The sequence below is a fragment of the Castanea sativa genome, chromosome 1 (genome assembly GCF_040712315.1).
Source record: "Castanea sativa cultivar Marrone di Chiusa Pesio chromosome 1, ASM4071231v1".
NCBI lineage: Eukaryota > Viridiplantae > Streptophyta > Magnoliopsida > Fagales > Fagaceae > Castanea > Castanea sativa.
In genome coordinates this window covers 84,167,375-84,186,763 of record NC_134013.1, presented here as the reverse complement: position 1 = coordinate 84,186,763, position 19,389 = coordinate 84,167,375, and the positions used below count along the sequence as shown (strand labels likewise).

General features: G+C 36.7%; 1 protein-coding gene across 4 annotated transcripts; it reads left to right on the top strand.

Moving 5' to 3' along the window:
* Positions 1 to 1,449: 1,449 nt before the first annotated feature.
* Positions 1,450 to 17,037, top strand: LOC142627077 (uncharacterized). 4 transcript variants are annotated; one of them, XM_075800886.1, is made up of 10 exons: positions 1,671 to 1,988; positions 2,242 to 2,401; positions 2,505 to 2,591; positions 4,227 to 4,354; positions 4,898 to 4,994; positions 5,997 to 6,074; positions 6,163 to 6,388; positions 6,709 to 6,932; positions 7,174 to 7,219; positions 16,720 to 17,037. In XM_075800886.1, exons 1-9 carry the CDS (start codon positions 1,771 to 1,773, stop codon positions 7,195 to 7,197), a joined length of 1,242 nt encoding a protein of 413 aa, XP_075657001.1. In that variant the 5' UTR covers positions 1,671 to 1,770; the 3' UTR covers positions 7,198 to 7,219; positions 16,720 to 17,037. The 4 variants fall into 4 exon arrangements, with proteins under 4 accessions (XP_075657009.1, XP_075657001.1, XP_075656994.1 ...); XM_075800879.1 differs by having other exon boundaries at positions 16,715 to 17,037; XM_075800894.1 differs by lacking the exons at positions 1,671 to 1,988; positions 16,720 to 17,037 and adding an exon at positions 1,450 to 1,574 and having other exon boundaries at positions 7,174 to 7,409.
* The last annotated feature ends 2,352 nt before the right edge of the window (positions 17,038 to 19,389 follow it).

The window sequence follows — 19,389 nt, the reverse complement described above, 5'->3', positions numbered from 1 at the left end:
TATAAAAGATATTGATAAATCTAAAATAAAATGAATATTTGTTTGTTATACTAGTTAAATGGGTTGTGTTAAATGAATCATTTTGTGTTGACACAAATAAATTGGTGTGTCAGACGTGTATATTTCGGGTTATGCGGATTGACCCGTTTATGACCCAAACCTACTAAGGCCTAATTCTAACCTGCAAAAACCCGTATCGGGTTCGTATCATGTTCACGGGTTGGATCGAACATTAATACCCCTAATATGAATAGGGTCTGCCGTTTATTCTAAAAAAAAAAAAAGTGTGAGGTTATGAACAGGTGAGTGTAGGCCCAAACTTAAACATAACAGGATGTACCAGGTATATATCTTCTGCGTTTGGATTGGACTAACTTGAAAATAAACCCAAGGAAAAAAAATACCTTGCCACTGGTCCTGGTCCATGGCCCAAATTTTAGGAAAAAGTCAGCCAATAAAGGGTAACTCTTTTTTGAGAGAGTTTCAATTATTTGGCCCACCTCTAATGATAACTCTTTATAATCAAATTAAGGCACCAATCGGTTTCTGATGTAGGCAGAGATTGAACACAAATTTCTTATTTAACCATTAGAGACTTTATCAATTAAGTTAATTAAAACCCACATAAAGAGTAATTATTAGATACTCTCGTAGTGGTAAATGATGCTCCATTTTACTATAATCAAGGAGTATCTAAAAATAAGAATATAAGATAACATATATTTTTACCACGTGTAATGCACATGATTTACTTAATATAACCAATCAAGTGTCTTATGTGTATTACATATGACAGGTACACATATCATTTTTTCTATTGTGAGTTGAAGTCTAAGAGTCCAAATTTCTTTGGAGCTAATCTTTGTCCCAATTTTTAAGCCCTAAATTACTTATTTTTTGTTGACAATAGTATAGGACCATCGGAGGAGAAGGATTTGAGCCTTAACGTCTTTGTTGTAAACAAATAGTAGGTGCCAAAGCCCAAAGAAAAGCCCAGCAAATAGAGACCAGTCCTAGTGAGCGCCTTAATGTTTGTTTTCTGGCAAATATTTTGGAGATTTGGTTTTTTTTTTTTTTTTTACTAAGAGATTTGGTTTGAATGATGAGGATTTTTGAATTGTGAAATGAATAATTTGGTTTGATACTACTTTGATTTGATGAGATCTTAAACGTGCAATTTGATTCTTTATCACAATTAAATAATTTATCTTTTAATTTTTTATTTCATAAAATATTTTATAATTTAAAATATAACAAAAGAGGCAAAATCACATAAACACAAATCTTTATCAAGAATGACTAAAATTGAACAGAATCAAAATTAGAAGACTGAATTAAACAAATCAAATTTATGAGGCTGAAACAAATTTTAGGCAAAGTAAATTTGTAATTTAGCCTTACAATTATATTTAAGATTTAGGAAGTCTGTTAAATTCAGCTTACTTTAGTACAGTTACTACAGTAGTGATGTTTAATAATATTCTTTGTCTATTTTCTTTCCGAACTGAGTTTAGCGAGCACCTGAACCTCTCTCTCTCTCTCTGAGCAAAGTCAAACCATGACAACAGTATCTGGTACTGCCTTATCAATATATATATTTATGCTATTAATTAACGTATTAGGTGATTCCATTATTGCTCTTTTGTCCGTTTATATATGAAATATCTGTGTCTGAATTGGTCCCCCAAATATATATTTATTTGTAAATGTGGAAACTTTAAATTTAAAAAAGAAAAGAAAAGAAGAAGAAGCTCAGATGAAACCCATTCTATGACAATTGGGAAGCGAAAATCAATGGGTGGAAGCATTGTGTTGGTTCTACTGCTGTCCATGTTTTTACTACTATTTTCAGTCTTTAATGTGTCTGATTTTCATGACCCATCATCTGAATTTGGAAGTAGCTTCAGTTGTAATCCTCAATTCTTCAGTTTGAATCTCACATTGCACAACCATCACTTGCTGAATTCTTTTCAAGCCCTTTTCACCAGGTGCTCAGTTTCTTGTCTATTTTCTTTTGCATGGTCTTTTTTGAAAGAAATTAATGCATTTTATACCCACAAAGTAACGAGTCACAATTGTAAAAATAAAACAATGGCATAGGCAAGTTAGAATCTTGCTTTGATTAAACTTGGCTTTATCAATTTCTTCTTTCAAAAAATCCCAACCTGTGTGTTTTATATGCACATAATAATATCAGATTTCTCTGAACAAAACCTTAATATCTGCTGAACCCTTATGCAGGAAATTGGTTGCATATGCAGGGATGAACAATGAAAATTTAGCTCCCAAGAGTTCAAATATGAGAAATGATAGTTACATTGAAGGGCCATTGGTAGAGGAGTTAACATTTCCTGCAAATTCTGCTCCATTCAATAGCTGTCATGCTTCTACCATTGTTGAGGTTATACAGGACAAAAGCATCTGCACTTTTTACTGCAGAGTTTCTAATGTTTGCTTCATTGATGGAAATGGACTAGATGGTGGTTTCTTTGTGGTTTGTGTAGGTTGAGAAAGATCACTTTTTGGTTGCCTATTTTGGGGGTTCATTAGAGGGGGCTCCTGATGTGAAAATTTGGTTGCAAAGCTACAAGGTAATCATATATTTAATTTATAAGATCAATGAATTTCTTGAATTGTTCCTTTTTGAATTAAAGGAGGGATGAGCCTATAAAGTTTCTGCTCATCCAAGTATATGTTCGTCATATAGTCCAAATTGAAACTATAATTTTGTAGTAACTGTAACTATAATATCCACTCCCTTGTGACATATGCTGCTTGTGTGTTCTGATTTTTCTCCTAGTTCGTTCTCTCTCAGCCCAACCTTGAAATTTTAAATTAAGATTGCATTTTGCAAGCAAATCCAACTAACAAGAAGGTGGTTTGGGTTGTTTTATTTGCTACTTAAATTCATTTTCCAGTGTACAAGTGACTTTTTTTTTTCCCTAAAAATATCTACATTGTAAATGTTAGGCATCCACTGTGTATGTGTATCTGTGGTACAAGAGTGTGTGTGTGCTGGTGTAGGGGAATGCATGTGTGGGTGCAGGGGTGTGCGTGTATTGCTGCAAGGGTGTGCATGTAAGTGTGCAAGGGTGTGCGTGTGAGTGTGCACTGCTTAACTGAAGGTAGTTAGTGACAGTTAGTTAGATAGAGTTGGTTAGTTAGTTAGAGGCACTTACACCTACTGATGTATAAGATGATTGTGGATTGTATTGATTGATTCATAAAAAAGGAATAACACTTGATTGACTCTCTCTCTCTCTCTCTCTAATTCTTGCTCTTCCTTCTTATGCTATGTCAATGGAGCTCTAGATCCCCTCAAAGTGATCTACTAGAAATTCCCTTTACTTCATAAATCTTAACATTGGTATCAGAGCAGTTTGATCCCAATTCACCACCATGACTGAAACACGATCCCATGCCCAGAATTCTGAGAAGACTGCCATGAACACACTCTACAAGAAATTCAGAAACAATTACAAACTCTCAACTCGTTTATGCAGAGAATAGCTGAAAATGAAGAGAAACATCTTCACTCTCCCATTAATGGGTCACGAGCTCTTCAAATTGGAAATGCCAACAACTTAGAGTCTTCATCAGTGAGTTCCATCAAGAATCTGAAATTGGAATTTCCTCGGTTCCAAGTTGAAGATCCAACTTGTTGGGGGTTTTACAAGACCAACCAATTTGTCTCATACCATAATACCCCTGAACATCAAAAGGTGATCATGGCTTCATATCATCTTGATGGGGAGGCTGTGATTTGGTTTCAAGATGCTGAACAAGCAGGTGGCTTTGCAAGGAGAGGGTGCCCAAGAGCATATAAACACATGGTTAAGCTTACACTTAACCAATGTGGGACACTAGGATCATAACAGTAAGAACTCTTAATCCCACATCTTGTACCCCCGGTGCATTGATCCCTAGACCTCCACCTTTACACGGAGGAGAAGTACCACTAAGGCTACTGGTACAAATGACTGTTTAAATTAGCATTTATTGGAGGGTTTCTTTGAATCACTTGACCCCTTCCCTTTGTGTTAAATTGTATGGTTTGGTTTCTTAAATGTTTCTTAATCATATGAACCCACTGGCAAATGAATTTAATCACTTCATTTCAATTCCATGAGGAATATATTTGGTTTGAACTTACTGGGTATATTTCTTTTTCAATATTTTAGATTTATAAGGTTACCTAACGCAATGGGTGGAAATTTTCCTGGCAGAATGGCAGTTGGCAGTCACCTATTGTCGTTGATGAACAAGAAGATGTTCCACTGTGGAACCCTGTGTTATTTAAACTTCCATCAGACGAGCTGCTGCTCTTCTATAAAATAGGCCAAGAGGTTCAAAAGTAATGCAATTTTCTGACTAAATGTAATGCTAATTTCTTTTCTCCTTGGCAGTTTCCTAGCACAATCCAATTAATGGTTGTTCATTCTTTGTTACTTGTTTCTATCTACAAACCTCTTTTTTATTCTAATTACATGATGATGTTTTTTTCTATGATATATTTTAGGTTCAGCTGTAATGATGTTTCCGTGGACCTTATTTGTAATTTTTTTTTTCTAAGTCCTTATCTGTAATTATTTATCTTAATGGTTTGAACTGGGTATAGTGATAGCTTTATAGCCTTGAAACTCTGGAATAAATGCCAATAAATTTGCTGTTTTGGGACTTAGGCCATCAAATGGTTGAGAAGTTACATTTCAATCTTTCAAGTATTTCGATGAATATGTGTTTTTTTTTTTTTTTTTAACATTCTGTGTTTTGTTAATTCTCATTATTGTTATCACTACGCTCTTGATTTTTTTGCATCCTGCAGAAATGTGAACTTAATTGTAATTACTGCCTTTTTTTGCATACTTCTGCTAACTGTTGGCTTATTGAATTTCAGATGGAGTGGATGTATGAAGCGGTCATATGACAAAGGTATTACTTGGACAGATAGAGAACAACTTCCTCCTGGTATATTAGGTCCAATAAAGAATAAGGTATAACTTTTTTTTTTTTTTTCAGAAGAAGAATAAGGTATAACTTCATTGTGATGTATATTCATATGAGATATTAGGGGTGGAACCAGGAATTTTTGTTTGGGGGACCAAGACTAAGCCATCATATTGATTTGCAATTAAAGAAAAACGAAGTACACACACATATATGTATGTATTGATGCATTAGTTTATATTAAATTTTTTACTCCAGACTAAGTCATAACTCATATATATATATATATATATATATACATATATATACACACATATATATATGTTGTATACAAAAGTTATATGTCTACAAAATTATCTTATATAAGAGTTTTACATCTTTATAAATTCTACTAATTATAAAAAAAGTTCTCTAATTTTCTATAAACATGTATACCAAATATTCAAAAAATGACACTTAGCATCTTCCTTAAAAGTTATGCTTGATGATCGTTTTTCATAGAATACAATTCATGGTGGTGAAAATTTTAGCAAGTTCTTTTATTTTTATTTTTATTTTTATTTACAAGGAGCAGAAATTTGTTGTGGACAATTGTCACATCATCTCATATTGAGAAGTTTTGGAGAATTTGATTCAGGGAAAAAAAATCAACAGAAAAGAGGTTTTGGAGAATTTAGTTATGTGAGACTCTTAGGAAATGGAAATGGAAATGATAAAGCTAAGCCAAACTAATGTGCCTGACATAACTGACGTGGGGCAGAGGGTTTCGATAGTAAAATGCAATTGTCAAAGTAAGTCAACAGATAGTAAATGACTAAATGGTATGGCTTCAAGTTTGCAAAGCAAGCTTGAAAAGATCACTAACGAAGGCAGGTGGGGGGGGAGCTGTTACAAATATGGATAGGGGTCCTATTTTTATGTAATATAGAAGAGTTTAAAAAATTTTGGGGGGCACCAATCAATGTAGTTCCGCCCTTGTGAGGCATAGTATAGAATTGCTCATTTACTCAAAAGCTTCACTTATCATATGTATTGCTTGATTTCCTCAGCCTATCTTGCTGGAAAATGGGCTCTTGCTCTGTGGATCCTCAGTTGAAAGTTGGAATTCTTGGGGGTCATGGGTGGAGGTTGTAGCAACAACTCAACTACATTAGCAGTTGAAATCTTTTGATGTTTGGAAAGAGTTGACATGCTTTTTTGATTACCTTGGAACAGGTTACGGCAGATTTTGGTAAGTCATGGAAAAAGTATGGCCCAATTTACGTACAAAATGAAAATATCAGTGTGATTCAACCAGTTCCTTATCAGACTGCAAAAGGGACCTTGCGTGTTTTACTACGATCCTTTGAGGATATTGGTAGAGTTTGTATGTCAGAATCTCATGATGGTGGCCAGAGCTGGGGTTATGCAAAACCTACTGAACTCCCCAATCCAAACTCAGGTTAATGGCCCAATTATGTTTACTTGCATCATATCAGTGGGTATAGTATATGAACATGTAATTGTGATGCATGTATTTAACTGGAATATGGAAATTGAGTCCATCTTGGTTTTGACGGGTTTTGAAAAAGTTTATTGGATAATAAGTAAAAGTTCCATATGTAGGTTTATGATCAATTTTAGTGTCAGATTCTGTTCATTTTCAAAAAATGAATTGAATGATCTCAATTCCAGGCATTGTAGATATACTTTATTATTATATGGCATTTCTCTTATTTCCATTTCCATATTCTGTCTTTAACTTTAAATTCAATTTACCAGGTATTGATGGGGTTAAACTGAGAGATGGTCGTTTCTTACTTGCTTATAATACAATCTCAAGGGGTGTCCTTAAAGTCGCACTCTCTATGGATGATGGTGACTCATGGCTTGATGTTTTGACGTTAGAGGATAATTTGGAAATGGAGTTTTCATATCCAGCTGTTATCCAGGCTAGTGATGGGTTGGTGCACATCACTTACACATATAATAGAACACAGATTAAGGTAAAGACTAAATTTCTGATGTTGAATATGCTTTCAAAGAAGTGAGACTCATTTTTATGACAAATTATTTGTAAATGCTCTTTTCCTCTTTCTTCTTCTTCTTCTTCCCCTTTTTTTCTTTTCCATTTCCATTGCTTAAACCAGCCAAATATCTTTTTCTTTGTTGTTTTATTCTACATGTCATTGAGAACATTGCTTTCTAGGAGATTTAATCTCTTCCAATCTTTTTCTCTTTTGGCAGCATGTAGTCCTAAAATCAAGCTGAAGCAACGTCATATTAGCACAAGGTCTACTTCTCTCATTTGTATTATGTGGCCTAATATATTGGCAATTTACAATTTCATCAAGGATGCCCAATTGATGTCATAGATTTTATAATTTGCAAAATGCTGACGTGGAATCTGTAATTTGACCCAAGAAAAAACGTGATTTGCTGGAAATATTTCTCATTCAATCTCATTATAGCTGAAGTAAATATCTTTCATGTTGCTTTTATTTATTTATTTATTTATTATTTGAATAATTTAATGCTTAATGAAACAACCTTAAGAATTGAACCACACACCCTTCCTGATCCAGCCACCCCCCTCCTTAACAATAACACCTCCCACCCCACCCCCCTCCCCCCCCCCCCCTCCCCCTCCCTCTACTTATTTAAGGTACCTTGTTTTTAATGCTTCATTACAAGAACTATAAATCCCAGATAGAAATAGTGCACATATATTAGTGATATTGCATTGCATGAAAAAATGATCAACCATGTTGTTATTTACACCATATAGATGGCAACCTTTATGTCAAAGTTGGTCCTGGTAATGATTGTTACCCAAAGAGAATGGATTAACATTTCCAAGATCTGCCTTAGCAAAACTTATACATGTTCTGATCTCTCATGAAGTATAAGCTATTGAATCTTTTCATAAATGAAATTGCTGTCCTTCATTTCCTTTTCCATGTGCTTGAGATGATCTACTTTAGCTTGGTATCATGAATATGTCATCAAGAGTTTGTGTTCTGTGACCAATATATTGATATTTGCTAACAGAATATTTTAATTATGTTACGATGGTTCATTCATTTTTAGCTGAGTCCACAATAGGATAGGTGTTGCCTCAGCTTTGAACTTAAATTTTGGGTAAGCATGTGTTCAACATCTAGAAGTCTTAAAACCTGATAAGAATCACCTACCTACGAAAATATTCATTCTTTTTGTTGCTTAACAACCCTACTAGCCTCAGGGCTAAGATAAAGAAAAGCCTTATATTTCTATTATATGTGTGCAGGCCTCTTATTTGACTCCATTATGTACTATGTGAAACAGCTTGATTTCTCTAGCATTTTCTTGCACTTCTTTATTAGAATCAGGTTATTAGAACAAAAGGAACTAGCCATTTAGCTCTGGCTCAAATGCTACTTCCTGCTACAAGAATAACTGCATGTATAACATACCACTTATTATTATTTTTAAAGCCAATGAGCTCTAGCTTATATGATTTCTGAACTCAAACCCACGGCATGTTGCATCTATAAGTCTATAACTTACCAATTAAAAAAAAAAAAGAACAAAGTACAAAGTACAAAGAAACTAAAAATCATAACAAATGATTTTTGGTATTATTGGTTTTAAGCCTCCATAGTTGTGCTTATGTTTTTTCAGGACTATATTTATCACAAATTGAGGAAAGCCCTAGTCAAATTTATGTTATATCCTAAAAAGACCAATGACAACCAGGACTTATCGTAATCCATAGAAATGGTCTAGATTGACTTAGTAAACTTTTGATGCGGAATTCAGCATATGCTCATGCAACACACATTCATACAATCCATAGAATCTAGGGCATCACAATATTACTTGTTTCTTCTTTTCTAGCTAAGATTCTCATGCGTTTTAATTACCAATTATTTGAGTATTAGTTTACATGTTTGTCATATTTTTTTTCAATCCAGATATAAGTTATTAAATATCTTGAAAAAATTTTGGTGTCTTAGACAATAATTTAGCAGCTAATATTCTTTTGAAGGAAGGTCTGTTAATCTGATCACATTCAGGCATACCAACCTTTATCTGATGTGCTGAGAAGTGTCACAGGCTAATATTTTCCTTCTAGTACAAATTATCAGAAAGCTGTAACTTGTCATGGCTATCGTTCTGATAATTTAAGCTAATCTGGTACTATTTTTAAGCCTTTTGATTAGAATGTCTGTTATGAAGTGATTAAAGTCTCGCTTTAGACCTACTTTCATCTTTGGCACCCATATCAATCTAGTCTACTAAACTCTAGGGTAGGCAGTAATTGTTAATTGGGCAGAACGTTTCCTTTAAGTCTACAATTGTGAATTCGTGGACTTAAAGAATTGTCTGGATACAAATTCTTGATGATCTAAAGCCTCTGCCTTTTTTTGGGGAAGATAAAAAACTTTGTATCATCCTTTCATGATAGTTAATTAGAACTAGCAAAACCTGCTTTTGTCAAAGCAGCCAATTATCATTTGGTGTTTTTAGCATCAATAGTCAGTTCCTTATTATTTTGTTTTGATAAGTAACGAAAATTTTATTAAAAAATGAAGAACAGCCAACCCGAGTACATTGGGAATGTACTATGGGGGCATAAATCAATAACCAAGATTACAACGATCAAGTAAAACAGGAAGGGAAGAACAAGAAAAATGATAAAAAACCACACTCCAATCGAGGAGAGTGTGTAGGAATAAAGACTTAATCTCTAGTATAGAGCGTTCACAGCCCTCGAAGCATCTCTCATTCCTTTCGCGCCAAATACACCATAACAAGCAATGAGGCACAATTCTCCACAACTCTATATTTCTATGTCTTCCAAACTTACCCTGCCAAGACTCAAACAACTCAATAACCTTCTGAGGCATAACCCAATGAATTCCAAATAGGCAAAACACCAACGACCACAACTCACAAGCAATGGGGCAGTGAAGAAGAAGATGATCCACCGACTCCCCACAATTCTTACACATATAGCACCAATCCAACTAGCACTCGTCGTTTGCGAAGATTATCTGTTGTTAAAATCTTACCTAAAGAAGCAGACCATGAAAAGAAAGCTACCCTTGGAGGAACCTTTGATTTCCAAACCAACTTCCAAGGGAATGGTAAGGTGGTAGGAGGGTAGAAAGAATGATAGAAACCTCTAACCCTCAAAACCTCTACTCCTTGGCTTCCAACACAACCGATCCGGACCCAAACCCCGTATACCGAAGAGTAGACCATGTCCATAAACCGATCAAAGGATTCTTGTTCCCAATCCTGTGGAGGACGACGAAATTTAGCATCCCAATGAATCCTCCCACCCGGACCAACACATAACCTCCGCTACTGAAGAATCCTTTGTCCTACTAATACTATAGAGCTCCGGAAAAGCCTCTTGGAAAGTACGATCACCACACCATACATGCTTCCAAAACTTCACTCGAGTACCATCACCCACATCATACATAAGGAGTTTATAAAAACATGTACAACCACTAATAATATGTCTAAACAAACAAACACCATTAGCACTTTGGTCACCTTTTTCGTGCACCAACCACCCCAAATCATTCTCATATTTCAACCGCAATAACCCTCACTCCATAGAGCATCGGTCTCCGTTCCATTCCTCCATAACCATTTTCCTAGTAAGGCGGCATTAAAACTCCTCGATCGTCTAATACCTAACCCTCCAACCTGCAACGGCTTACAAACCTGAGCCCAATTGACCAAGTGTAATTTAGAGTCACCATTAAGACCACTCCACAAAAAATATCGTTGTAACTTCTCAATACGATTCGCCACCTTCCCGGGTGAAGAGGCAGAAGAGAAGGAAGTAAGTAGGTAAGGAGGAAAGAGTACTTTTAATAAGAGTTACCTTACCCCCCTTAGATAGATACAACCTCTTCCACCACTAATCTCCTTTCCATCTTCTCCAAAATAGGATTCCAAATAGACGACTCCTTAAATTTAGCTCCTAACGGAAGCCCCAAATATCTCAAAGGAAGAGAGGATAGCCTACAACCCAGCATCCCCACCAGCACATCCATATTGTAGACCTCCCTATAGGAACCAACTCGAGATTTCCCCAAATTAATCCTTAAGCACGAGACCTCCTCAAATCTAGCTAGGATCGCTCTCGAACAAGCTATATGCGAAGCATCGCATCACAAAAAATAAGAGTGTCATCGGCAAACAAAAGATGAGACACCATCGAGTTACCAGGTGAATTACCTACGAAGCCTCGAGAACCGACGGAACAGCCACATCCAACAATCGACTCAACCCCTCCATAACAATGTCAAATAGCAACGGAGACAAGGGGTCCCCTTGTCGAATCCCCCTAGAACTACCAAAAAAATCAGAAGGACTACCATTGATCAGGATGGAGAATTTAACAGTAGATATGCAACACATTATCCACTTTCTCCATTTCTCTGAAAACCCACAATGCTAAAGCATATACATTAAAAAACCCTAGCTTACATGGTCATAAGCCTTCTCTACATCCAACTTACACAACACTCCCGGAACACCTGACTTCAATCTACTATCAATACATTCTGAAGCAATCAAGAAAGAGTCCAATATCTGTCTACCTTTCACAAATGCATTCTGAGAATTCGAAATAAGCCCATATGCCACCCTTCTGAGACGATTAGCCAACACTTTAGAAATGATCTTATAGATCCCACCCACTAAACTAATAGGCCGAAAATCCTTGATCTCCACAGCATCCACCTTTTTGGGAATAAGAGCAAGGAAAGAAGCATTAAGGCTCTTCTCAAACACAGCCTGAGTATGAAAGTTTTGGAACACTGCCATAATTTCAGCCTTGACAAAGACCGGCAAAGTGAAAGAACGCCATAGATAGAAAAGCCATCCGGGCCGAGCCTTATCACCCTTAAAATCACTAATCACCCCAAACACCTCTTCCTCGTCAAAAGGCCTATCTAGCCACACCGCATCATCCTCCGAGATACAAGAGAACTCCACATCATCTAGTAAAGGTCTATGAGCCACGGTTTTCGGCATATAGTTGCCTATAAAAATGAGAGATACAACCAGCTATAGCCTTCGGATACGAAGACAATTCACCATCTACCATAAGCCTATCAATGGAATTAACTCTTCGCGAGAATTAGCTATACGATGAAAGAATTTGGTATTCCCGTCTCCTTCTCTAATACAAAGGACTCTAGACTTCGCCTCCAACAGATTTCCTCCATCAAAGTAACTTTTTCTAATTCACCTCGAATTCTTTCCAACTCCAGCCTTTCCTCCGCAACTAAAGTTCGACTATCCTCGATCATCTCTAAATCACGAAGCTCTTGCCACAATTTTCTCACCCGATCTTCAACATTTCCAAAAACCTCCACATTCCATTTCTTCAAATCATTTTTCAAAAGCTTCAATTTATAGGCCAACACAAAACTCGGAGCTCCTTGGACATTATAAGATGCCCACCAGGATCGCACCCTCTCCCACGAAACCCTCATCTTTCAGCCACATATTCTCAAATCTAAATGGCCTCCTACCGCTCGAAAGGAACCACCCTCAAGAACAATCGGGAAGTGATCGGATAACGGCCTAGGCAAGCGTTGTTGAGAAACGGACGGAAACTTATCATCCCGATCTACGAAAACAAAAACACCGTCCAGCCTAGCCTTCGAAGCAACTTCACGAGTATTAGACCAAGTGAAAGATCCCCCTTGAAGCGGAATATCAATGAGACCTAGCTCAGAAATAGAATTGGAGAACTCCCGCATGGCATTAGTAAAAGAGGTTGAACCAGAACGCTCAGAAGGAAACCTAACCACGTTAAAGTCACCACCCACACACCATGGAACATTCCACCAACTATTCAAGCCAAATAATTCTTCCCATAAGAATCTTCTATCTCTCAAGAAATTAGGACCATAGATACCGCAAACGCCCAAAACAAACCGATGCGACACACTAGTAAATCTACAAGAAACTGAAAATCGCCCCACAGCCTCCTCCTCTTTATTCACAACCCGTGTATCCCACATCAGTAACACCCCTCCAGAAGCTCCGCAAAAGCCTAGATAAGACCAATCGACATGTTGGCCCCTCCATAAACTGTGAATCACATCTCTAGTTATCAACTCCATTTTAGTTTCTTGAATACAAATAATATACGCTTCCATCTCCTTACCAAATTACGAATCCGAAGCCTTTTATCCCTATCATTCAGCCCTCTAACATTCCAAGAAATAATCTTCAAATTCATTGATGAACCACCACAGCCCTCTCCTTACTTATATTCCTCGGTTTCGTTGAAGCAACCTCGGCATTCGGAAGAAGTCAATAAATTTTTCAACTCCCGCCGACCTTTACGCACGACTTACCGTGCTTCATAAGATCATCTACCGCCTTAAGCTTATTATTCTTTTTCTTGGCCTCTATAGCCAGCGGCAATCCCGTAATCTCGCTCCTCAAAAACCTTCCAAGGAGGTGCCACGATTTTCTAAAAGCCTTAATCCGATTTGTTACCCATATTGATAAATTATTACCATCACCCGACTCCAAACACCCAACCCCCGCTCGAACCACACTCCATATCCAAAGGAACTTCGTGGCCAAAGGTACCACCTCTAACGGCTTGCCACTACACTCCCAAGACATCAACCTCTCATCAAAATCCCCCATTCTCCTCCTGCGCCTCCTTAACAACGGACATACGGACTCAACTAACCCATCACAAATCCTCGACCAACTAATTAGCCGATTGCCGCCAATGATAACGAGTGTCATTACACTTACGCTACCACATCGATGATCGAGCAATCCGACACACTTTCTGGAGATTGATATAGAGCTAACGGAATCACTACTTGTCGACCATCTCGCAATTGTAGCATCCATTCTTTGGAATTATCCCATGATTTATCCAAGTCACTGACCAATTCCCTAATAGTGGGAGGATGTTTAAATACCATCTTACCATCAGAGGCCTCGTGCTCCGTCGCCCTTACCTCCGGACCCAACAACTCATCATCCTCCTCCATCGTCTTCGTCGGAGATGACGACATCTCCACCACCTCTTCAACCAAAACCCCTGAAGACATCACCTTCATCACTGCCGGCTCAACCGAAGTGCATATCGGAGCTACTGTTGACGAACCCACCTCGCAAGCATCCTGCACCACTTCCGACGTCAATATCGCACCGTAGGAGGGGTAAGGCAGCTCGAACTCACCGGATCGCAAGACCCACTCCCGCGAAAACTTCCAGCGCCGATATGGGAGGAGTCGAGCCTATGGAATCCACCGGAGCCTTCGTCGTCCTCCTTGGTGGTAGAGAACCGAGCACCGAGCTCGCTGAGACAGTCGCACCCTTCGAGAATGTGCTCAGACCCGACGTGCTTGACTCTAACTTATCATCCTCGGCAAGCTGGGCCCTGTAAGACTGGGTGGGTATAAGTCTCCGACTGTCCGGAGCAGGCCCCCGCCCTCAAAAACAAAAGGGCTAGTCAACGGTGGGCTGGGCAACACTTGCTTGCATGGGCTTCAAAAGGCCCATTGTCCATTCCCTCCTTCACAACACAGGGCAGAAATTTCCTCACGTTCCACCCACTGACTTGCTTATCTCCCCTATAACGTTGCCAAGACACCCGCCTCTTACCAAATTCATCTACGCCACAGTCAAACCTTTCCTTAACCAACAGCCATAACTCCTAAATTGACGCTCCTGCCAGAATCAACGACTTTCAAATTCAAATTAGTGAATCTGAATTTATTCGTTAGATTTTCTCCTTAAGCCTAGCGGCACCATTAATACTACGGTGGCTCCCCTCCACACCACCCACGGCAAACGGTAAAACATTATCGGCGGAGCTTCAAGAGCCACCACCGAATCCCCACTTTGTCTCTCGGAGGCTGCGTTGTATTCTCCACAACCTCGAAACTTCTCTGTCTTTCTAATGAAGGGCTGGTGCAAAGGCTTCCTTACTTGCACGGGCGCTTTTACCGTTTCAAGAAAGGACCAGGAAGGATGAATCAATTGAACCCAACTTAGCCTTATACGGTATGGCTTTTGAACCCCAACGCATAATGAGAAGGTTCCAACATTCTCCGCAATTCAATTCCAAAGGCCCTCAACCTTGTTGTGCCCTGCGCCCGCCGGAATAATGATCGATCTTCTCATCCCGCCAACTTTTAACTCGTTACTAAAATAAAAAGCCCAAACGGGTTAGAACCCCGTTGCACCGTGTATCTTGAGAATCTCCATCCCTGAGCGTGAAGAAATGTTTGGGGCTGACCCCAAGCACCATTTGTTCCAAGCTCTGCATTAACCAACTTGCTGCAATCCTACCCATAAACACTGAGTGCATGAAATACTTCCCTCGTTCAAAAATCTTAAGGGAGAAAAAGTTCCCCCCTTCCTCAACCACCAATTGAAACAACTTCGATTCAATAAAAAAACTGCGAGATCCACCCATATCGATCCAAAACAGAAAAAAAACAAAGAAACGGAAAAAGAATTTCTGACTAATTTGAGGTAGCCGGGCCTCACCTGCTTACTCAAGAGTTATTTCATACTGCAATTGAAAGGAGATATTTTTTTGATTTAATTATATAGTTCCACTAACAGATCTTGTATACAAAAAATGAGTTCTCCCTTATTATTTTGTGGAGAAACAATTTAACAACTATCCGAATCTAGACGATATGATCAACAAAGAAAAGCTCATAAGTCATAATCATCTCGGACAGTGAATTCTGCAGATAAACGGTTTAGTTAATTGTTTCTATCACATCCTAATGCATTGCTAAAACCTTTAGTTAGCTAATTGTAGGCAGCTCTTTTTGCTAAGGAGATCAGTATTTTTTATGCAATTTTTGAAGATGTGAAGTTAATTATCAAGGCTTTGAGTAAGAGAGATTTGAAGCATCCAGTTTATGGTCATATCTTAGAGGATACTATTTCTCTAGCCTTAGGTTTCCCTTTTTTTTTTTCTTTCCTTCATGTTAAAAGATTAGGCAACTCAGTTGCTCATTATCTAGCTAGACAAGCAAAATTTGGTGAGGAGCTTCAGGTTTGGATGGAATCCATCCCTGATTCTATAGCTCCTCGTGTCCCGTGATATGTTGTAATCCTCTTTTCCGGTTTTCCCTTCAATAAATGACCTTTGGGTCGGATTTCTCAACAAAAAAAAAAAAAAGCTTCTGGTTTTGTTGAGAAACAATTTGAATTGTGATAATTAAATGAGCATTCAGGCATAGTTGCTACTTCCAACAGAAACAAACAAGGATGCTGCTTTTTTTTGTGATTTAATGCTGAGCAGCAGTTTCATTTATAATTGTGTTGTGCATTTTTCTTGGACAAACGGCTGTAAGTAATTAAACAAGATGTTGCTGCTCTGCAGGAGGGATTAGGATCTCCTGGAGTTATCCTAAGCACTCTAAAGGATCTTAATCCCCTGCAGTAGAGACGTTTGTTGATGGGTTACTAATTTTCAGACAATCATGGGATAACATAAGCATTTAATTAAAATTGTAGTTAACATTTTTATAGACATGCCATGGTGAAACATCCTAAAATCAAGACAGTCCCAGGTGAGAAAATAAAGCAATTGTTTGTTTTCATGACAACAAATTTGGTGCTATCATTAACTCAACCATTTCATCAAATCATCTGTTAATGTCACGGTCAACCATATTGTCAAATCTTCTCTTGTGGCATGTCAAATCTACCTTGCAATCAACATGAAAGAAACTGATAATTCAGAATTGGTTTTCATCTGTTTTTGTAGATCAGAGCATTGAACTACATGTTGTCATGTGAAAAGATTTGTGCACAAGTGATTCCAATGCCCAGCCTATCTAATCAGGCGACAAGGGATGGAAATATTCGTTCTGATGAAGCTACTTGTATTTGGTACTAGCCCATGATTCATTCAATGAACTGTAAAAAAAATGAGATATTAGAGAAAGAGTTTGAAAAAGCGAATTCACAAAGAATAAAGTGTGTGAACAAATTGGTTGTATTTGAAATTATTATCACTTTTCATTTAATTGTCAAACTAGATGCTTTTCCTTTTTCAATGTCAATTCAAAGCCTCAAGGAATTTATTCACTATTTGATGACAAATTCTCAACAATGAAAAAGGTTTAGATGTTTTACTAATTGACAATTGAGTAAAGAGAGGGCTTAGGATAAAAATCGCTAGGGCGTGCATCCAACCTACCAATCACAACCAAAGATAATGAATTGATTTTTTATAAGTTTTTTTTTTTTTTTTTTTGGAGAAATAATAACATATTGCTAATTCCGCAACTTGAACCCTTTCCCCCTTAGACCCCCAAGCACTTTATATATGGGGAGGTGCCAATTCGGCTACAAGGCCATTGGCTAGTTTTTTATAAGTTAGTGAACTAGTTTGGGTTGAGATTTTTTAAGAAGGATGTGCATATATATATATATATATATATATATATATATATATATATATATATATAAATAAGCTTGTAATTTTTATTTTTGTTATCTTGATGTATAAGTTTTATTTTTTATTTTTTTTAAATCTTATTGATATAATAACGGAGATAAATGGTCCAGTGGGCCTAACAGAAAAGCCCAAGCCTAACACTCCGAATGAATATTTGGATGGAAACTTTTTACTTGTTGGTTTAGTTCATATAAATGAATTAAAAAAAAAAATCTTATTGATATAAGAAATTTAATTTTTTATAACTGAGATAAATGGGCCTAACAGAAAAGCCCAAGTCTAACACTCCATGCTTAAGATGCTGGTTTCCCAGTCTGATCAGGTTGGTTATTGCTCAAGTTGACAAGATTGACTTCGATTGAAAATGCCACCCAAATCGAAACCACTTTTCTTTTGAGACTTTTTTTTTTTTTAATAATTCAATAGTTATAACAGGAATTTACAATTTTAATTTTGGATGTTTCCATTAGAAAATTATTAAATAAAAAAAAAAGAATCTTAGGAAGTAAAGCCATAATCCTAGTCCCCCCTCATTATCCTCTCTCTCTTTTGGTACATACTTCATTAAAACCTAAAAAATGTCACTGTGGATTTAATTTAAAACTTCCCTACCACACCACCTCTTAATGTGAGTGAAATTATTCAATACATTTAATGTTCTCTCCTCATGTGATAGGTGAGGACGATCCATAAGCCATATGCAACCAAGAAACAAGACGAGACCCATGGCATAACTTGTAAATTTCTTCTTTTATTTTCTAAAATGGCCCATGAAACTGATCCAACACAAAAGGAGAAGAATTTAAGAAATAAAGAAAGAAAAATGAAAAAAATAAATATATTTTATCCAGGAGTAAGATACTAAATTACTAATATACTTAATTATAGTTAATTTAACTAATAAAATTTATTATTGTCGAATAAAAAATTTGAAGTTCAAAACCCACTTAATTAATTAATGTCTTAACCAGATAATAAAAAACAATCATCTAGTGAACAACACAAGTTAAAATTAATTCTATTGTAAATTTTTTTTTCTACGTTACCAAAACACACTAAATATGAGCACAAGAGCATGACATTATTCAAGATTTTTTTGAAAAGCATACTATTATTTAAGATGTTTATTTATTTCTCTCATGAATAGCAATTCACAACTGTGATTTAAAATTTCCCCAATCATACCCTCAATAAAGTCATCTTCGCATGCAACATGGAATTCAAGCCTTTTAACAGAAATTCGGCACTAATTTCGGAAGCTGCCTGTTGTTGACCAAAACTTACTCCACCTTTTTGCATTAAATGTGACTTCTCTTTCTGTTTTCTGAAAAATTTACCTACCTTATAATAAATGTGCAAAGGTTGGAGAGCGTTAAAAAAACTCCAGGCGTAAGAGGAAGCAAGCAAAGGATTCCAAAACCCACAGAGATAGGCAGAAAAAGTCAAGCGCATAGTGTTATGTAGCCTAAAAGGCATTCCTTAGGGTGATCATGCTGATTGAAACATGTTCAGTCTGCATTGTTTGTTTTATCTTCCACTAGGTGGAGTGGTTTTGTTTCAGTGTACCATGCAACAATCTTATAATTATAATCTTTTTCTTTTTTTATACGCTATAATTATAATCTTTATTATTAATGGAATAGCATATTGTAATTAATATACAATAAAAATAAGAGTTGGTTAAAGAGGGTGTGAAGATGATAGTTAAGAAAATTAAGCTTTTTATTATAATCGATAAAGTATTTATTTATTTATTTTTGTTATTTTTTAATATAGTAAGTCATTAATTTTCTCATGCACAAAACCGCAAATACACTCTGCCTACAAATAGTGTCAGTGATTATAAATAAAAATATTAACGTTGTATTAATCACAATATGGGGTCACACTCATTTGTGAAAAAAAAAAAAATTAGATAAATTTGCCGTGGATTAACATTTTTTGTCGGGTTTTGTTTGTGCCATATTATACTCTTTCAA